General features: G+C 44.5%; 1 protein-coding gene across 1 annotated transcript; it reads left to right on the forward strand.

Moving 5' to 3' along the window:
- Nucleotides 1–6,289: 6,289 nt before the first annotated feature.
- LOC136529827 (uncharacterized) lies at nt 6,290–7,035 on the forward strand. Its single transcript, XM_066522887.1, has one exon. It carries the CDS (start codon nt 6,397–6,399, stop codon nt 6,742–6,744), a length of 348 nt encoding a protein of 115 aa, XP_066378984.1. The 5' UTR covers nt 6,290–6,396; the 3' UTR covers nt 6,745–7,035.
- Nucleotides 7,036–19,852: the final 12,817 nt, after the last annotated feature.

Genomic DNA, 19,852 nt, shown 5'->3' on the forward strand with positions numbered 1-19,852 from the left:
GCCCGAACCCGCCACGGAGGGGCTGGCGGAAAAATGGGCCATCCAATGACCAAAAGAGTGTTGAACGTACAGCGTCTTCCCCATGGACGGTGCCAACTGTCGGTGTAGAAACTGACCAACTAGTAAATATTTGTAGTTTTGCTGTACGTTGTGATCGGAGGTGGCCTAGCACTCAATGACATAGGATTTATACTGGTTCAGGTAACGTGCCCTACGTCCAGTCGAGGTCGGTCGGCGACTTTATTCCTGAGTCTAGGTGCTCGAAGTCTGTAGTGGGGTTGCAATCGAGAAGGAGAAAGGAAGGGGTATACAAGATGTTCGGAAGGCTCCGACCGGAAGGGCTGCGGTCGGAACTCGGTGGTACTGTGGTTGTAAGGGGTTGGTGTCGATCTAGTGAGTCTGAGCTTGAAGAAGTTGATATCCTCTGGTTGGAGGGAGCGCATCCCCTTTTATAGATGAAGAGGATGGCTATTTACAGGTGAGAGGGAGAGAGTATAGATATTTCTAAGTCTTGCTGCCTATGGTGATGAAAACTGGATAATGGTTGAAGCCTCCCAATACTATCAATGTCGTTGTAGGATGTCAGATGTGCACGGGGGGTCAAGATATCTTCTTCAAGAAGGATGGACGTCGGTACCTACAAATACTTCTTGATGCCTAGTGGCATGTGAGGAGCTGCACTATGTTCACTCGGTATGGCAAATCCTGGAGCCCATGCTGCGATCGATGTCCAGAGACACGTGGGGGGCTTACCGTATGTGAGTTTCTAGCGGCCCCTACAATACTTTGTGTCAGGGTGCCGCAGAGCATTGTTTTGCGTAGGGTATGGTCCCTAGTACAGTGGTTTTGACTTGTGAGCCATGCCTTGCCTTTCTCCACACGTCTTCTGGTTCCTTCCGAACGGGGAGCCCCCGGTCGGATGGCTCCAGTTGGCCCTTAGTGCGCCGGTCAGAGAAGAGCGGTGGGCAGGCTTCCCGCGAGCCCCGATCGCGGGGTCGAAGTCGCGGGGTCAGAGCAGGAAGCAGCGTTTTGGGCCAAGCCTTCCGATTGGAGAGACTGCTTGGAGACGGCTGGTGCCTGAAGTGAGTGCTCCGGTCGGAGAGGTGGGCCGAAGAAGCTGACGAGCGGGCGCCTGTTCTTACGGGTAGACCTTCCGGTCGACGACTGGACTACCCTTCTGGCCTACTGTGTTTTAGTTTTTTGGGCCGTCCCATGGAATATATGTTATTTTCCTAGGCCGAGCCCGGGCGTGGAAGCCGGTCCTCGAGGGACCCCGGGTTTATGAACCCGACACAAGGTATCATTATATGTCACTCAATAATACCTCAGATCTCTACTTGGGGATTTATTTATTGCCCGTATGCTGAATACATCTTTGAGGAAGATTCCAGACATTAGGGGGAGATACTTACCACACATAGAATGCCAGGAATCAGAAAGAGAGTATCACTGTTGATATTTGATCCTCATATCCACGTACCAAAGAATCTGAACCAACAGTTTAGAAATATCTTATATTTGCAACACATTGCAAATAGTCTGCCAAATGCATTTACTTATCATAAAGTTGTCTCCAAATTCGATTCCCGTTGAATGTGCCAGAAAGAGTGGAGGTACCTGACAAAACCACCCAACGCCTAAATCTCAAAAATAAGGGGAGAAGTATGGCCACATGGGGATATAGCTTCCTGCAAGTATTCTCGGATTAGGAGGAGAGAATTCTCCAAGACAGTACATGCATATCAACATCAAGTTGATAGACACTATGGATATTTGCTATCCAAAGCCTATGGATGTTTAACATCCAAAACCCCAGCACAACTTGTGTACAAATTTAGGCGTTGTATCATTGAAATGCCCTAACTCTGTTATTATGGGAAATGACATAGAGTTCAAGGGGTACAAAATTTCCACATGCTTAATTGGTTCCATTGAATCAATCATACAAAAGACTATAAATTATCGACATACTCCTCAAAATTGCCATACACCTTTTCTGGATCCAGACCAAAAGTCCTAGGCAGAGTGTTCAAACACTCATACTGGCTCAATCAAAGGTGGCAATTAAGGAGAATTGCTTTCACTCATTAGTGAGAAGTCGTTACCTCTTAAATGACTTCTCCTCACATTGCTTTACCTATGAAAGCATTATGGATTTTTCAAATCCATAAGGTGATGAAACAGTGAGAGCTTATAGCACATGGTTTCATGCAAAGACCTAGCATAACATACCCATTGGTGTGTGTGGAAATTATGTTCCTATATCGATAACTAGCAGATCAAATTTGATTTGGATAGATTCGAATTTTAAGTCCTAAATGAACTTTGTATTCTGAATCAAACGCAAACCATAACATACATTTGTGTACAAATCAAGTCACTCTATGACTTGAGATAGTCAAGTTGATTGTGGTACAACTGACTAGGTGAGTTCCTTCCACTCCACAGAAGGATGGCTCCCATCTGGATGATTTCACCTGTGTGATCATAATAAAATCCCAATTGAATTTTATACATCTCATAGGACACATATAAAAATAGGTACTCATCATATAAGATGGAATTTGAGATGTTATATTTGGGTAAAACCAAATTACGCTTAAGTCTATAGCTTAAGCATGTACATCAGTCATCCAATATTCAATTGATATTGTCTACCAATATCCAAATAATATTGGATAATTGTACTTCCAACACTATTGGCATTCAATCCCTAAATATGGATCAATATACATTCAGACCCTGGGATGATAACCTTAGTGCCATCAAAGTGCTTATGTATCTTGCATATCACAACAGGCCTGATATTGCACCTGTAGATACTTGCTATAGCTTGAAATAGCGCAACTTCTATAACACCGAAATGTGGGAGTCAAAGAGGATATCCACAGATATCTATATGGCACAAAAGGATCTTGATTTATTGTTATATGAATTAAGATATGATCATAGTTGGGTATAGAGGTACTGGCTATCTAATCCCCATAATGCTCGACCATATACTGATGTTATAGTGGTAAAGTTCTCATGGGAGTCATCAAACTTGACTCTAGTGGCTACTTCCACTCCTCATTTTGAAGTATTACATTAACATGTATGACTTCATTGAATGGTCGTTTTTTATTTCATCGAATCACTAGCTATTATGTTCAAAGATAATGCAGCTTGTATTGTTTGGATGTAAACATGTTATATATGAGCAATATCACTATATTGCCTTATATAAAAATGTGTTACTCTCACGAAAGTGAGGAGATAAACACCTTGCAAACTAAATCAAGTGAGAACTTCACGAGATTTATTCACAAAGTCTCTGCCAATTTTCACATTTCACAATGTATTATTGAGATTGGTATGCGATGACTTTGAGAGTTGCAAGGTTCAGGGGGAGACTCCTCTTGAAACTATAACCTGTTCAAAACATCATATTATACTCTTTTCCTCTATGAGTTTTTCCTCACACAGGTTTTTCATAGAAGGTTTTTAATGAGGCAATATCAATACAAGTTTATATGGCATATCTCTTATTTTCCTCACCGGGGTTTTTATATGGAGGTATCTTAGACATGTACATGCCATATCTTTTGTTTTCCCCCACAGGGATTTTTGAGAAGGTATCAAAGACATATAATTACAATTATGATTCTCAGATCATATTTATTGTTCTCTAAATTTGGTTATGCGTTTTTTCTTTCGAGGTTTCCCATATAAGTTTACAATGAGACAATAATAACATATGCCATATCATTTTCTTCTTATTTTTTTCACTGGATTTTAAGGAGTTTTAATGGCATGTCCACACATATTTCTCCGTATTTTTCCCACAGGATTTTTGGAGAAATTATCCAATACATTGATCTAAGTGATGGATGACGCTATTGATCAAGGGGGAGTGTTATGAATCACTTTACTAGTGATCAACCGCTCTTTTAGAAGACACCCCTTCAGAAGTTGTCCCTTCACACACACAGATACATACATACATACATACATACATACATACATACATACACACACACATATATATGGAGAGTATATTTAGTAGCCAGCTACAAAATAAGTTATTCTGTAGCCACCTCCATTTACGATAATTTTATATACTAATTTACGATAATGTCAATACATATTTACTATAGTTGGGTTACTATAACAAATGGGATATTTACCATAATGTTATAGTAAACCACTTAGTAAGGAGTTACTATAATCTCGTAAATTAATATAGTATTTATCGTAACTTAAAGTGGCTACAGAATAAGTTATTTTGTAGCCAACTACCGGTAGTAGTTATATATATATAATCATGGATCAATGAATAGACCAGAGTTTTCACTCTCATTTATCTCGAGTCTCTTGCTTTACATCAAAGACACCACGCTAAACATCAATGAATGCTCTGCACATCGCTGGGCACCTCCGCGTCGTACTTGTACACCATGAATCTTGGTGGCTTCATTAGCACCACGCGTCGTGCTTGGTGCGTCGTGGGCGGCGTGGCCGGTGCCGCGTTGGATACGTCGCCCGCAGCGACGGGCCAGGAGTGACCCGTGAGTTATCGCTTGTTTGCAGCGATCCTCTGCTTGACGCTTCAATTCGGATGCACCGGCCTGTTGTTGGGTAAATTAAAATCAACAAGGCAACAGGGTATTTAGTGGTGGTTACCCTCATTCTCAGCACAGACATGAGACATGGCCCATTGTTCTCACATTTCTGTGGGAGATAAAGATTCATTCACAACGGACCACTCAACATGAACTGCGCGAGGAAGATTTCAGCCACAGCGGCTGCGCCGCAGCGCTGAAAAGTTCAAGCGGTTCTTCTTCTGAACGATACATACATGTTGCCACGTCTCTAATCAAACATCTGAAAACTGGCATGCTGCAGTACTGACTTTCTTTTGGATGTTGCAATATCTTGAATGGGTGTTTCTATCTTGTGATGATTTAGGGGGTGACAAACTGTCAAACTCGATTGACGGAGAGTTTACACGTCAATGGACGCCGCCCATATAAAAAATCAATAATACCAGCAGCTATTCATTTACTTGTACTATTATAGTGGAATGCCGGTTTGCCACAAGCAAATTCACATAAGAGTCGTTAGGTTAATAAGTAATCGTGGGCGGTCGGCGGCTGGGCCAGGACGGTGGTTTTATTTTAACGGTAGCGTCCGAACGTTCGGATGACCGATCGCGTCTAGACGTATGCGGCTGCAGTCGGTTTCCCCTCCGTTTCGTGCGTCCATGCGTGGGCCCACATCGCCGAAACTAGTCGTCCATGTGGGGACCGCTCGTGCCCCTTCTTGCTTTCCATACATAATCCATGTGCAGCACCCGATCTACTTTTGAAACATCCGGATGTAAAACTTGCAATAAATAAAAAAGGACAGATAAAATACTTGAAACATTCATCTAAAACACTTGCAAAAATAATTGAAAACCATTGCAAATATACACAAACATCTAGATAAAACACTTGCAACATATGTGTGAAACATATACAACATCCAGATAAACGCAATTGCAACGTACATCTGAAAAATTAGATGAAACATTGGAGATATACGCTTGCAACGTATGGGTACAACCGTTGCAACATATGTTTTTGCAACATCCGTGTGAAACAACCGAAACGTACCTCTAAAGCATTTGAAACATTTCAAATATACACTTGCAACATGCATCGTATCCTGGTGCGGCCTTCTCCGCCGTCAACATCGGGGAACCGTAGCTGTAGCAAGAGGCGAGGCCGCAGGGTTTCTGTGCCAAGGCCCAGCGCTTCTCCTTGAGCCAGCGGCATCGTCGGGCGGTCCGGGCAGCAGAGGAGGAGCAACGACACGAGCAGCAGGGCACGCGCGCGGAGCATCTGCCGGAACAGCGGTAGGAGGAGCGGAGCAGGCGCGCTCAGCGTTATCTAACAGGAACAGTGTAGGAGGAGCGGAGCGTGCAGCAGAGTGAATGGACAGGTGATGATAAATTAACTGGATATTAATATATAAACGTTGTGTCACATGGCCCTACACCCCGTGTCTGTTCGACACTCGAGTAAAGCTCGGACGAATGGATCAAAAATTACCGTTTATTTTACTGCCTGTGTTGTTTTACTGGTGTGTGTGGTCGCCCACTCGGACTTCGAATTTGAAAAGAGAGCGCCGAGTACCACGCAATTTGGAATTTTAAATACACGAGCTACGACTTTTTAAAATAGTACCCCGCGGGCCGCGGCCTAGCGGGAAACGGCTATAAAACGAAGGCCGAACTGCTCGGTCGTCTCGTCACAGACACCAACGATAGTAGGCTTAAGTTCAAACGCTGCATTGCCGCCCAGAAAAGAAAAACTTTCTAGTTTCTACGATCAGGCACCCGGCCCCTGTCTCCCCTGTGACTGTGAGCATCGCATGGATCGGCGCTATTCTGGGCTGACCAAGGTAGGCTTCAGTGTCCTAGCGTGCAACTCGGCGCTCGCCGTCTGCAAATCCTGGGGCGACGCAGGCGCCGTCGCGTTCGTGCTCGTCGCGGACGCGGCCCTCGTCCTCCTCTTCGTCTGCCTCCGTGAGTTCGAGCGTCGCCGCGGCAGGGCAGGGAGCGGCAGGGTCAAGGCCGCGGTGTGGGCGCTCACCGCGCTGCTGACGGCGATGTTCGCGTCCAGGGTGGCTCCGCTCATGCCGCCGCCGGTGGACGCCCTGGTCTGGGGCATGGCCGTGGCCACGGCCGTCGGCGGGCTGTGGGCCTTGTTCTTCAACTAGCTAGTACCTAAGTTGCAGTCGTGCATGATCTGTATTTGCCTGTCGTCGCTTTACAGAATCCTATTCCTTCCTTCGTCACCTCGGTTTCTTCTTCTTGAGCTGGATTCCACATCATTACGTTCGTAGCTCGACAAATAAAAGTCGAACGCCGTCTTGAATCTTGATAGTCGCTGTAGTTCAATGAGCGTCGGCTTGATGGAGAGAGCCGCGACGGAAGGGGCAAGGCGCCGACTGCCGAGGCAACACTGCACTGCTCTACGGAACTCAGATTTTTTTTTTTTATTCTGAGGCTCGCAAATGATGCGGTGGCCACCGTTTACAATAATTTCCCTCTTTCCTTTTGGTGGGAATTTGGTTATCAAGCAGCATCATAGGTACCGTCTGTACCGGATTGTTGAAATCTAGGACACCGATTTTAGGAACACATCCTACATTCCAATAGAATATGTGGATACTGAAGTTTTAGAATTCATGTCGGGCGTGGCTAGCGACCAGACGTCCGGACGAATGCGCGCGTCCTGGATGCCTGCGCAGTCCGCTTCCGTCCGCCTTCGCCCTGACCCCGTTCGTCTTCGTCACCCCCCACGCACGCACTTCGCCACGCCTTTGTCCGCTGGTCGCCCTTGACCCGCTCCTCTCCCTCCTTGCGAGCAGCACTCAGGAGCCGGGATGAGCAGCTGAGAACGAGCACGCCCCCAACGCGCTACGACCGCAACACCACCATCCACCGCCCCCAGCGGCACCGTCCACCGAAAACCACAACCCCTCCCCCTCCCGCGTGCGCGCGCACGCCACGCCCAACCCGCTCGAACCCGGCCCTAGATGAAATATTTGAATGCAACATACGTCTGAAAAGTGGATGAAACATTTAGAACACACACTTACAACATGGGTGTAAAACACACGAAACATCCAGATTTGCAACTCACAACATGAAACCATTTGTTGCAACATAAGACTGAAACAACTGAAATATTTGGAACATACTGTTGCAACATATGTGTGAAACATATGCAACATCCTGATAAAAAAGATTGCAACAGACGTCCGGAAACAGATGGAACATTTTCAATAAACGCTTGTAACATGCCTCTGAAAAACTTGCAACATATATAATGCGACATCTCCCGATCTACTTTTGCAACATCAAGATAAAATAATTACAGCATACATCTGAAACGCCTGAAACATTTGAATCATACATATGCAACATAGGGGAGGAAAGGCCGGGCCAGTCGATTCCGGCCATCGAGGTGGGAGCCGGCGGCGAGCCATAGTCCGCGAGCACCACCAGCACCGAACATGCTCGTGGGTGCCCTTGGCTCGGCCGGGTAAGACCTTAGGCGCCACAACACGTGTGCCCCAGTGGCCATGGCAGGGTCAGCGGCACGCCCAACAACGATGGGCAACGGACAAACGGCGAGGGAGCGAGCGACGCAGGGAGCGGGGGGCGCGCGGTACGGCCGGTGATGGGGGGAGGGCCACAGTGCGGCAGCCCGACAAGCACGCGCTGGGAAGACGGTGGACGGATGAGAAGCCACGCCGAGCGACGCAGGTGGCTACCACACAGGTGAGCGCGTAGGGAGCAAGGGTGTGCAGCGCGGCTGGCAACGGAGAAAGGAAATGGCGCGACAACCCAACGAGCACGTGCTGGAGAATGGGGTAGACGGATGAGTAGCCACGCTGCTTTGGGGCCAGGCAAATACGCAAGGAGGATTGAGGTATGGGCTCAGGAGAGACAGGTGGATAAACACAGAAGAATAGAGATTTGTTTCTGTTTAGGACCCACCCTAGCGAGCCGTGGTCGGACGCAAAGTTACAGACGGACGGCATACAGGAAGTATTGCAATCCGAACGATACCCCAGCAGGCATGTAATTTGATGCATTGCATTGATCAGTGAAGGTGGACCACATGTGCGTGGCTAAATACGTATCAGTAAACTATGTCGGTCGGCTTTGCCGGCATGGTCCGCACCGCCTCTAGTAGTCGTTGGACGGCGTGGTCGGTGCCGTGTCTGGTACGTGGCAATTTTTTATTTTTCAGCTTTTTAAAAAAAATATTTACAAATACATCTATGGTGGTTTGATTTTTATTTATGGACTCTGATCGCGGCGCCATAGCTTTTGGCGCGCAGCAAATACGTCTTGGCGCCATGGTCAATAGCGCCGAGGTCTTGGCGAGGCGTCGGACGTGGCGGTGACCTGGCGCTAACGTGGACAAGGTTTTGGCGCCGAGCTGTTACCCTATAGATCTTGACGTTTGAAATGAAACAAGTATAATTGTTTCGAGTAACATGCAACAATGCCATTGCGGTTCAGCTAGTTAGGACGCACGTAACTTAGCTTAAAGGTCTAGGTTCGAACCCAGCGCTAAATCTTTTTTTTTTGCTATACTTTTATAAGCAATAGAACAACTTTTATAAGCAATAGAACAAGAAAAATTATTTCGAGAAACATTCAATAATCCCATTGTGGTCCAGTTGGTTTGGACGCACGGGTCTCAGCCCATAGACCTGGGCTCGAACTCAAGCAGCAAATATTTTTTATTTTTTTTATTTTTATAAGCAATTACAACAAGAAATATTATTCCTTTATTATTAGCATCCTGAGTTTCACCGCACACTGTATATTATTGTTCCACCATACACTGTATATTTAATTTATTTTTTATTTGATTTTGAAAGGTTATGTACCTTGATCAAGTTGAGTTGAGCGATGTGTTTATATATATCTTGTTGCTTGGCCGTCCTTTTACTTACATGCATATAGCTTTTGTCATCATATATAAGTTGAAGGCTTGACAAGAGTAAATAAATAAAAGATATTATTTTACATCAAGTAAGTGTAATTTTCTTTGCATCTCTATTTCAGTGTTGAGCTCTTTAATTTGCATACCTCCCTATTTTACGTGAAATAGAATTAACAAGAAGAATGGGCTTAATGTATTAACTAAGAACTCCATATTATCATCATTTTGGACTGTTCAACTATGTTTAATGAGGAACGGAGGAGGATCTCCCCATCGTAAGAAAAACACTACTACCGAGGTATCTAAACTAATAAATAAATAAATACATCCATGATTATGATAATATAAGGAGGATTTGGATTTAGATAATATATAAATAAATACACCTTGAGATGTATCCTTCATCCAAAACAAATTACAAATTAGTGAATAGTGTTCTCTAATGTTAATAATAACAAAGTTTGGTGGAACCCAGGATGTTAGTAATAACTAAGTAAGCAAAAAAATAATTAATAAATGCAGCAAACAAAATTTACCGGCTAGATTTGAACCTAGGTCTCATGTTAGAGCAAGCATCCTAACCAACTAGCACTAGTAGAGAAACGACCTTTGATCCAGCTCGAAATTTGGCTTTAGTCCCGGTATTTTTCGCGCCCGAGACTAGAGAGACCTTTAGTCCCGATTTGTAGCTTCAACCGGGACTAAAGGTCCCTGCCCAATGGCTACTGCGGGAGGCTTTTGCTGCAGGAGACCTTTAGTCCCGGTTGGAGCTACCAACCGGGACTAAAGGTTAACTTTTACTCTCGATTGATCACTCCAACCGGGAGTAAAAGTCTACTCCCGGCTGGAGGCTCCGTTTGGGACTAGAATGGGATTTTTAGTCCCGGTTTCTGTCTCTAACTGGGACTAAAGGTCCCCTCCTATATAGCCATTCTTCCTCTCCGAGCCCGAGCCACTTCGAGCTCAGTGTTCTTGCTTCATCGCCGACCTCTCTTCTTTCTCATCGCCGGTAATCATAAGATTTCTTCAATTTCTCCATCGATTCTTCGGTTCTAAAGGTAACCAACTTTATACTCTCATGTTTCATCAGTAGCATATCTCATTTTATGGACTAGATATATGTAGTTTTTTATGGTGGATTTTTTTATTTGTAAGCCATTTAAGCTCAAAATCACTTTAAAGTTTGCATATTTGGATGAAGGAAGGTTAAAGTAGTTATTCAAAACTAGTATTCAGCTTTCATTTCTAGCATGCATAGCACACTTCATGGTTTAGAGATATAGAGAATTTTAGAGTTTTTTTAATTTTATTTGTTTATAAAATGAGAAATTTATATTATATTAAAAATGAGTATAGAGAGTAGATGTCAACTGCTTCCGGGTCCTCGGCCTCTCATTGGGTTCCAAAGCGACTGAGGCCGGACCTCCCTCTCATTGCATACGACAAGTGTGAGGAGAAGATTGTGATGGAGTATCGGGTGAGGAAGGAGTGTCCCAACAAGGGCCGTATCTTCTACAAGTGTCCGGATCACAATGTGAGTTATTTTGTCGCATTTGATGATTATGGTTAATTTATACTTATTTTCATGATGATTATGATTAAAGTTCTAATTTTTTGTTTTAATTTCAGTGGGATGGCACTGCATGTTCGGGCTGGTATTGGGAGGAAGAGTACGTTGAACACGTGCAAAACTCTCTTGCACAGGCGGCTACGACGGCTGATGACCTGCGGAAGAAGCCCATAGATATTGAACAAACGCATGATCTGTCTGTTTTAGTTGGGATTGGTCGCAAAATCCTTATGCTGCTGAAGTGCATTTTAGCTTTAGTTTTTTTAGTGGTAGTTGGGATTGTCTACATTATAGCGAGACTTTCATAAATTAATACCTTGTGTGGTGGCATGCATGTCGTATAATTAACTAATTATGTTCTAGATTTTAATATGGTATGTATGTCATATAATGCAGATGAGCCGGCATTGGATATACAATGCTGATCGCCGCTACCAAGAGTTCATTGAGGGCGTGCATTCTTTCTTACGTGTGGCCGAGGCAAACAAACGCGATGGTTTCATGTGCTGCCCATGTGCCATATGTAAGAATTTGAAGGAATATGCTAGCTCAAGGAGTCTTCATTCACACTTGTTGAAGTCGGGTTTTATGCCAAACTATATTTGTTGGACGAAGCATGGAGAAACCGGGGTTGTAATGGAAGAAGGTGAAGAAGAACAATAGGACGATGATGACATTATTGCTGAATATGGTGCCTTCAATGAGACTGCAATGGGGGAAGCTAAAGAAGAGGTAGTGGCAGAAGATGAGCTCGCTGATGATCTTGGTCAGGCCATTCGTGGTGCACAAAGAGAATGCGAAAGTGAAAAGGAGAAGATCAAGTTCGAGCGTATGCTAGAGGATCACAAGAAATTGCTATACCCAACTTGTGATGCGGGACAGAAAAAGTTAGGTACCACACTAGAATTGCTGCAATGGAAGGCAAAGAATGGTGTATCTGACAAGGGATTTGAGGAGTTACTGAAAATCCAAAAGAAGATGCTTCCGAAGGATAACGAATTGCCCGTCACTACGTACGAAGCAAAACAGGTAGTCTGCCCTTTGGGATAAGAAATCCAGAAGATACATGCATGTCCTAATGACTGCATCCTCTACCGTGGCGAGGAGTACAAGAAGTTAGATGCATACCCGGTATGTCATGCATCGCGGTATAAGATCAGGCGAGATGACCATGGTGATGTTGATGGCGAACGTCCCACAAAGAAAATCCCTGCCAAGATTATGTGGTATGCTCCTAAAATACCATGCTTAAAACATCTATTCAGAAACAAAGACCATGCAAAGTTATTGCGATGGCACAAAGAAGACCGCAAGGTAGACAATATGTTGAGACACCCTGCTGATGGGTCCCAATGGAGAGCAATCGATAGAGAATTCTTGGAGTTTGCAAATGACGCAAGAAACTTAAGGTTTGCTTTAAGTACGGATGGTATGAATCCTTTCGAGGAGCAGAGCAGTAGTCATAGCACTTGGCCTGTTACTCTATGTATCTACAACCTTCCTCCCTAGTTATGCATGAAGCGTAAGTTTATTATGATGCCAGTGCTCATCCAAGGCCCAAGACAACCTGACAACGACATCGATGTGTACCTGAGGCCACTAGTTGAAGAACTTCTACTTTTGTGGAATAGACCAGGTGTACGTGTGTGGGATGAGCACAAACAGGAGCACTTTGACCTACGAGCATTATTGTTCGTAACAATCAATGATTGGCCTGCTCTAAGTAATCTTTCAGGACAATCAAACAAGGGATATAATGCATGCACGCACTGTTTCATTGATATTAAAGGTATATTCTTGAAAAAATATTGAAAGGTCGTGTACCTTGGCCATCGTCGATTTCTTCCTGCGAATCACCCCCTAAGAAAGAAAGGCAAGCATTTTAAAGGTAAGGCAGACCACCAGACCAAGCCGGGCAACCGAACTGGTGAGGATGTACTCAATATGGTCAAGAATGTGAAAGTAGTATTTGGAAAGGCACATGGCAGCGAACCTGTTCCGAACGACGCCGACGCTCACGCACCCATGTGGAAGAAGAAGTCCATATTTTGGGAGCTACCCTATTGGCAAGTCCTAGAGGTCCGTAGCGCGATCGACATGATGCACCTGATGAAGAATCTTTGTGTGAACCTGCTAGGCTTCATGGGTGTGTATGGGAAGCCTAAGGACACACTTGAAGCACGACATGACCTACGATGTTTGAAAGAATGAGACAACCTACATCCAGAGAAGACAGATGATGAACGCTATTACTTAAGTCCTGCTAGCTACACTCTTAGCAAAGAAGAGAAGGAAAGCATGTTTGAATGCCTAGCAAGCATCAAGGTACCATCTGGATTCTCCTCGAATATAAAGGGTATAATAAATGTGCCAGAGAAGAAATTCCTAAACTTAAAGTCCCATGACTGCCACATGCTCATGACGCAATTGCTTCCAGTTGCATTAAGAGGAATTCTACCTCCAAATGTACGTCTAGCCACCGTGAAGCTATGTGCATTCCTCAATGCAATTTCTCAGAAGGCAATCGATCCAATGGATCTAGCTAAACTACAGAATGATGTGGTTCAATGCCTTGTCAGCTTTGAGTTGGTGTTCCCTCCTTCCTTCTTTAATATCATGACACACCTCCTAGTTCACCTGGTCAAGAAGATTAGCATTCTCGGTCCTGTGTTCCTGCACAACATGTTCTCCTTTGAGAGGTTCATGGGAGTCCTAAAGAAATATGTTCACAACCATGCTCGACCAGAAGGAAGCATCGCCAAGGGCTATGGAACAGAGGAGGTCATTGAGTTTTGTGTTGACTTTATTCCTGACCTTGACCCGATTGGTGTTCCTGAATCGCGACACGAGGAGAGACTAAGTGGAAAGGGGACACTAGGGAAGAAAACATATATTGGTACGTAGGACAATTATTTTAATAAAGCACACTACACAGTTCTGTAAAACTCCTCCTTGGTGGATCCGTGTATCGAGACACATAAAGAGTTGCTCCGATCCGAGTTTCCAGGGAAGTCTGAAGCTTGGATTACATGTCAGCACATGGAAACTTTCAGCGACTGGTTGCGAAAAGAATGTCAGGATGATGAGAGTATTGATGAGCAACTGTATTTGTTGGCTAGGCAGCCATCGTGGCATATCCTTACATACAAAGGGTACGAGATAAATGGGAATACATTTTACACAGTAGCCCAAGATAAAAGGAGCACCAACCAAAACAGTGGTGTCCGCATAGATGCCACCGACCCTAATGGAAATAAGCAAATATATTATGGCCGCATAGAGGAGATATGGGAACTAAACTATGCACCTACTTTTAAGGTACCTTTGTTCAAGTGCCAATGGGTAAAGGCGACTGGAGGCGAGGTAGCAGTCGACAACCAGTATGGAATGACAACCGTGGACCTCAACAATATTGGGTACAAAGACAAACCGTTCATCCTTGCCGAGGATGTGAATCAGGTGTTCTATGTCAAGGACATGTCTACAAAACCGAAGAGAGGGAAAAACAACAACGACCCAATCAATGAGCCAAAACGCCACATAGTTCTTTCAGGGAAAAGAAACATCGTCAGAATTGAAGACAAGTCAGACATATCAGAAGATTATGAAAAGGATGACCGAATTCCACTCTTCACAGTGAACAAAGACCCAAGCATCCAGCTAAATGATGAGGACACTCCATGGTTACGGCGTGATCATAACCAAGGGATATACATTAAGAAGAAGTTCACTACTGTGCCCGCTTGATATATATAATGTATTCATATTTCTGTCGTGTATTCATATTTTCTACCATTTAAATGAATTTTCTGCTTGACGATGGATTTCCTGTGGAGAATGTGTGATGAAAAAACAAATGATCAACGTCAATAAGATGTGAAAACTAATTTCCTGTCGAAAAGCAATAGTTTTAATGATTTTAATTAAGTAGTACATTTTTGCATGGTGAAAATTATGATTATTATTTACACTATGTTAAATATTTATACGGTAAAACAAAAGAGTTCAGGTTACAGATTTTTCTTATGTACAATAATGCAAAACCAGGTCCCGAAATTCTTTTTGTATTTTTTTTGCTAATATTTTATTTACTAGGCAATTAACAACTCTCTTCATATTTATATAAAAGAAATATATAAAAAAGGAGAAACTTCTACAAACCGGCGGAAAGCCAAACTGCAACCCACCTTTACTCCCGGGTGGACCAACCACCCAGGACTAAAGGTCAGACCTTTAGTCCCGGTTCTAACTATCACCCGGGACTAAAGAACCTTTAGTCCCGGTTCTAACCATCACCCGGGACTGCTAAAGATGGGCTACGTTTTCGCGGCCCGCCAAAATCCCCTTTACTTCTGGGCCGTGGCTACACCTAGGACTAAAGGTCAGACCTTTAGTCCCGGTTATAACCATCACCCGGGACTAAAGAACCTTTAGTCCCGGTTCTAACAATCACCCGGGACTACAGGTCCCCCTTTATAAACCACGCCCTTCTCCCTTAGTTCTCTTCCTCTCTGTCTCTACCGCCTTCTTCTCCAACCGGATCCAGTAGCCGAAGCCTTCTTCTCCGTCGCCTCATCTTCTCCAACCGGATCCAACAGCAGCGCCGCCCCCACCGACCCCACGCGCACATGCGCTTCTTCTCCGGCCGGCCAGCGCACGCCTCACGTCGTCCTCGTCCCCGGCCCACCTCGCCCCCAAGCAGTTCAAGGTTCTTCGAGGTGTTTGTCTCCTCCAATTCATCCCCTTCTTCATCCTCCTCTCCGTGCTATGTTTGAAAAATCATGCTTGCAACTGTATGGCACTAGATACGTTACAACCGCCGCCTGCGCCGATTGTCTGTTGGTGGATTCGCTTTCATTGGAGTTGACACGTCGTGGCGTGGTGTGGTCCACTGCCCACGCGCACCGCCACCGGGAGTCGGAGAAGGTAGGCGCCCGCCGGTGCAGGCTGCCTAGGGCGGCTGGCGTCAAGTCGTGCTATGGCCACGGGCCTCCGCTGCGTCCTTCGCTACACGCTACACGTGACTGCATTCTGTTGGGATTCTATACGCCGTCATCTAGGCTCCATCTTGTGTTTGTTGCATTTTTCATTTCGACTTCACCACTCAACAGTCGCTAGTAACCGGTGTCGGCTCAACAATAACGCGATCATTCCACACGGATGTTGTACCGTGTGCCTGACACAATTCCCATCACCGTTGGATCACAAGTCCAAAGAGAGCAGCAGGGTTTTGCACATTTGAGAGAGGATGACAGTCCAAGCTCTTCATCTCAGATGGTTTCTATAGCACTAAATATTCTATCATGTAAATAAAAAATCTATTAGAGCAACTCCAACAGCTTGGCTAAAATTAGTTGACAAATTCCATTATTTAGCCTTTTATAAAATAGAAAACTTCTAAAAAAAGAAGAGAGCTACAACAGCTTTGTTTGATTATATATGGCCATCGAAAATAAAGGAATAGCCAACTTCCTATTTTACAAAATTTGATAGCACATCTGTCGGATCTTGGACCCCACGACCAATGACACCGTCGCCGTGCTGCGGAGCTCCTCCAACTCGTCCGCCGTCTTCTGGCAGAGCTTCGACTACCCGATTAACCCGTTGATTTACCTTTTCTGCTATACACTGAACAAACATTAAATTCTAAACTAGCCCAAATCTATGGTGGTGACAATAACATGTAATATTAGTTGTAATGGTGGCAAGCATGATAGTCTTGATAGATTCAAGTACAATGCATGAAGCATAGTTATATATACATAATATTACATGTCACAGCGATGGTTACCTTGTTTGCTACATGGCAAGTCTCAGTGCCAATATAAAAGCATTACAGAGTGCTAGCCTGCTAGGTAGTAATATTATACGATTAGTAGGATGTGGAGTCTAGGCTCTGTGAGATGCAGTGTACAAATGGATCGGCAGCCATATTTACCATTGGCCTGTAATGAAACAGATTATTACTGTTTTTAGTAAAGTCTAAGTCTCTAACATGTTTTTTGGCTGCAGGAGCTGGACCTCGCGTTTGACACCTTGGATGTGAGCCACCGCCGCCACCATATATAATATGTTTATGATGGATTAATCATTCCAACCTTTGGTAATCGGATGGATGCGTGTGCCGAGCCCTCGTGCCGGCAATCTTGTAATGCAATTTTGCGCTGAGCCATCGAGCTCAGTGGAGCACGAGCGCGGCCTGGTGTCTCGTCGTTTCCTCCTTTTTGCGCGGTAGCTTATGACGACGTCGGCCCCCAGATCCGAGATGTTCGACGGCATCCATGACGTTGTAGTAGCAGGGCAAGTAGTTCTCATACTCGGGCAGGCATACCTCCGCCTCCTTGGCGCGGACTAGTTAGAAAATTGTAGAAAATCTGTACTAGTTGAACTTGCGGACCGTGTTCATCTCGGCTAGCATGTTCTCTACCGAGCGGTAACGGACGTCAAGGAGGAGCTTTGATTCTACGAGGGAGAGCGGCAACGGTCGTGGAAGACCGTGTTCCCTTCCTCGTAGAATTAGAGCTCTTCCATGGCCAAGTACGGTGCCGTCCGGTGGAGAAATGCCTGCCGAGATGATCACATAAGCAAGGTCAACTAGTACGGAAGCTTACGTGATCTTAGAAGATGTGTGAGGTCATGAGAGCGTGTGTTTTTTCTCAATTTTGTTGAGCAGGTCACTTAGAATTAATTTTTCCATGAAACGCCCGCGAGCTCGCCGATGTCGAGCAGGTCACTTAGAATTAATTTTTCCATGAAATGAAATACTTAGAAATCATGCCTTTTATTTTTTAGAATTAATTTTTCCATGAAATGAAAAACTTAGAAAATAGTTAGAAAATTATAGAAAATCCGTACTAGTTGATCACGTAGGCAGACCGTGTTCATCTCGGCTAGCATGTTCTCTGCCGAGCGGTAATGGACGTCAAGGAGGATCTTTGATTCTACGAGGGAAAGCGGCAACGGTCGTGGAAGACCGTGTTCCCTTCCTCGTAGAATCAGAGCTCTTCCGTGGCCAAGTACGGTGTCGTCCGGTGAAGAAATGCTCGCCGAGATGATCATGTAAGCAAGGTCAACTAGTACGGACGGTTATTTATTTAAATATGTTATTGAGCTAGAATTTGATGGATATTTGATAGATATAGTTTTTATTTTTTATAGATATATCAAGTGGTGTAAAAGCTAGATGGCTGCCCCGAGAGACAACATGGATGAAGAAATGATGGATATTATCAACACCGGCACTCAATTGGTCGATGGTGACCAGCAGGATGTAGATGACGTGAGTCAATACCTGGCTCTTGAAGATAACCAAGAAAATATTGTGCAAGAAAACACTGGCGAGGTATATATATTTATATATATATTTGAATATTATATATATATATATATTTGAATATCTATCATCTATTATGTGTACACATGATATTTATTTATTCTTTTTTATACGTAGCCCTCTGGATCGACGACCACAACGGCGAAAAACAAAAATATTTGAGGCCCGAAAAAGCCATTGGAGGGGCGCTACATAATATCGGAATTCAATATCGAGACAGGCGAACCACTTGGTCCACATGCAAGGAAATTCGTGCAACACTGTGGGTGCCTTGTAAGAGACAGACTTTTGATCTGTGCCCGTGAATGGAAGCAAAAGATCAATGAGCCTCATGTTAGTTTTGTCTCTGATCTTGATAAGAATTTAATTTGGGATGATATCCTTCAACATTTCACGTTGCAAGCGGATGATTATGATGCTATCAACGATGATGAATTGAAGGAACTAGTTCGAAAGTGGGCTATGAAGAAGATGGCCACACAATTTCAGACTTGGAAGAAATCCCTATACACGAAATACGTCAAGAAGAACCTAACGCCCAATTTCTATACTAGTGGCCCGCTCGCGAAGTTGAGGCCCTACTAGAATGATTTTGTACAGTACAAGACATCGGAAGAGGGTGAGGAACGGGTGAGAAGGAACCAAGAGAATGCCCGACAGAAGGTATACCACCATGGCATGGGATCAGGTGGCTACGCGGCTACCATTCCCAAGTGGGAAAAAATGGAAGCGGACATTCTTGCCAAGGGTATCACACCATAATCACTCAATTGGCCCAAACGCGCGAAGAATTGATTTTTCGCTCATGGGGGAAGACTGGACCAAGAGACCGGAAAACTGGTTCATGGCCCAAAACTCGAAAGAGCAACACAAAGATTTTCTTATGCTCTACAAGCTAAAGCTATTGGTGCGTTCAGGCCCAATAGAGAGAAGGATGAACTGACGTATGCCATCGGGACTGTTGAACATAGTGGCCGAACGAGAGGTTTAGGATGGAACATTTCTCGGGAGCATGGTTTCCCTAACGATAGAGATACCTACAGAAGCCGACAAAGAAGAAAGGATGAGGAAGCAGCGCGGATCAGCAGGTTGGAGGAATATGTTCATGAGTCACGGGAGGCATTGCTTCAAGCACAGGAGCGCGAAAAGACATGCAAGCTAGAATGCAGGACGAAATCATAAAGCAAGTGCAAATAGCAATGAGTGCCCAAAGGCAGGCATCAGATCCAGGAATCAACATTAATATTAGCCCCCCTGATTAGTTGAAAAGCAGCTGCACTTCCACAGAGTTGCCAAATCAAGATGACGCAATGCTACGTTTTCCCGTGGATGACATCACTGCACCGTTTATCTCATGTGAGCTACATATTCCAAAAGGGAATGCCACAATCATGGTGTCTCTCGGTGTTTTTTCTCCTCCAGATCCTACCAAGACACCAAGAATCCATGGGGCAA

This window comes from Miscanthus floridulus, chromosome 19, assembly GCF_019320115.1.
Source record: "Miscanthus floridulus cultivar M001 chromosome 19, ASM1932011v1, whole genome shotgun sequence".
In the NCBI taxonomy this organism is placed as follows: Eukaryota; Viridiplantae; Streptophyta; class Magnoliopsida; order Poales; family Poaceae; genus Miscanthus; species Miscanthus floridulus.

Bases quoted from the DNA above. Each gene is read 5' to 3' on its own strand.
- LOC136529827 (XM_066522887.1), top strand. From the start codon at position 6,397: ATGGATCGGCGCTATTCTGGGCTGACCAAGGTAGGCTTCAGTGTCCTA.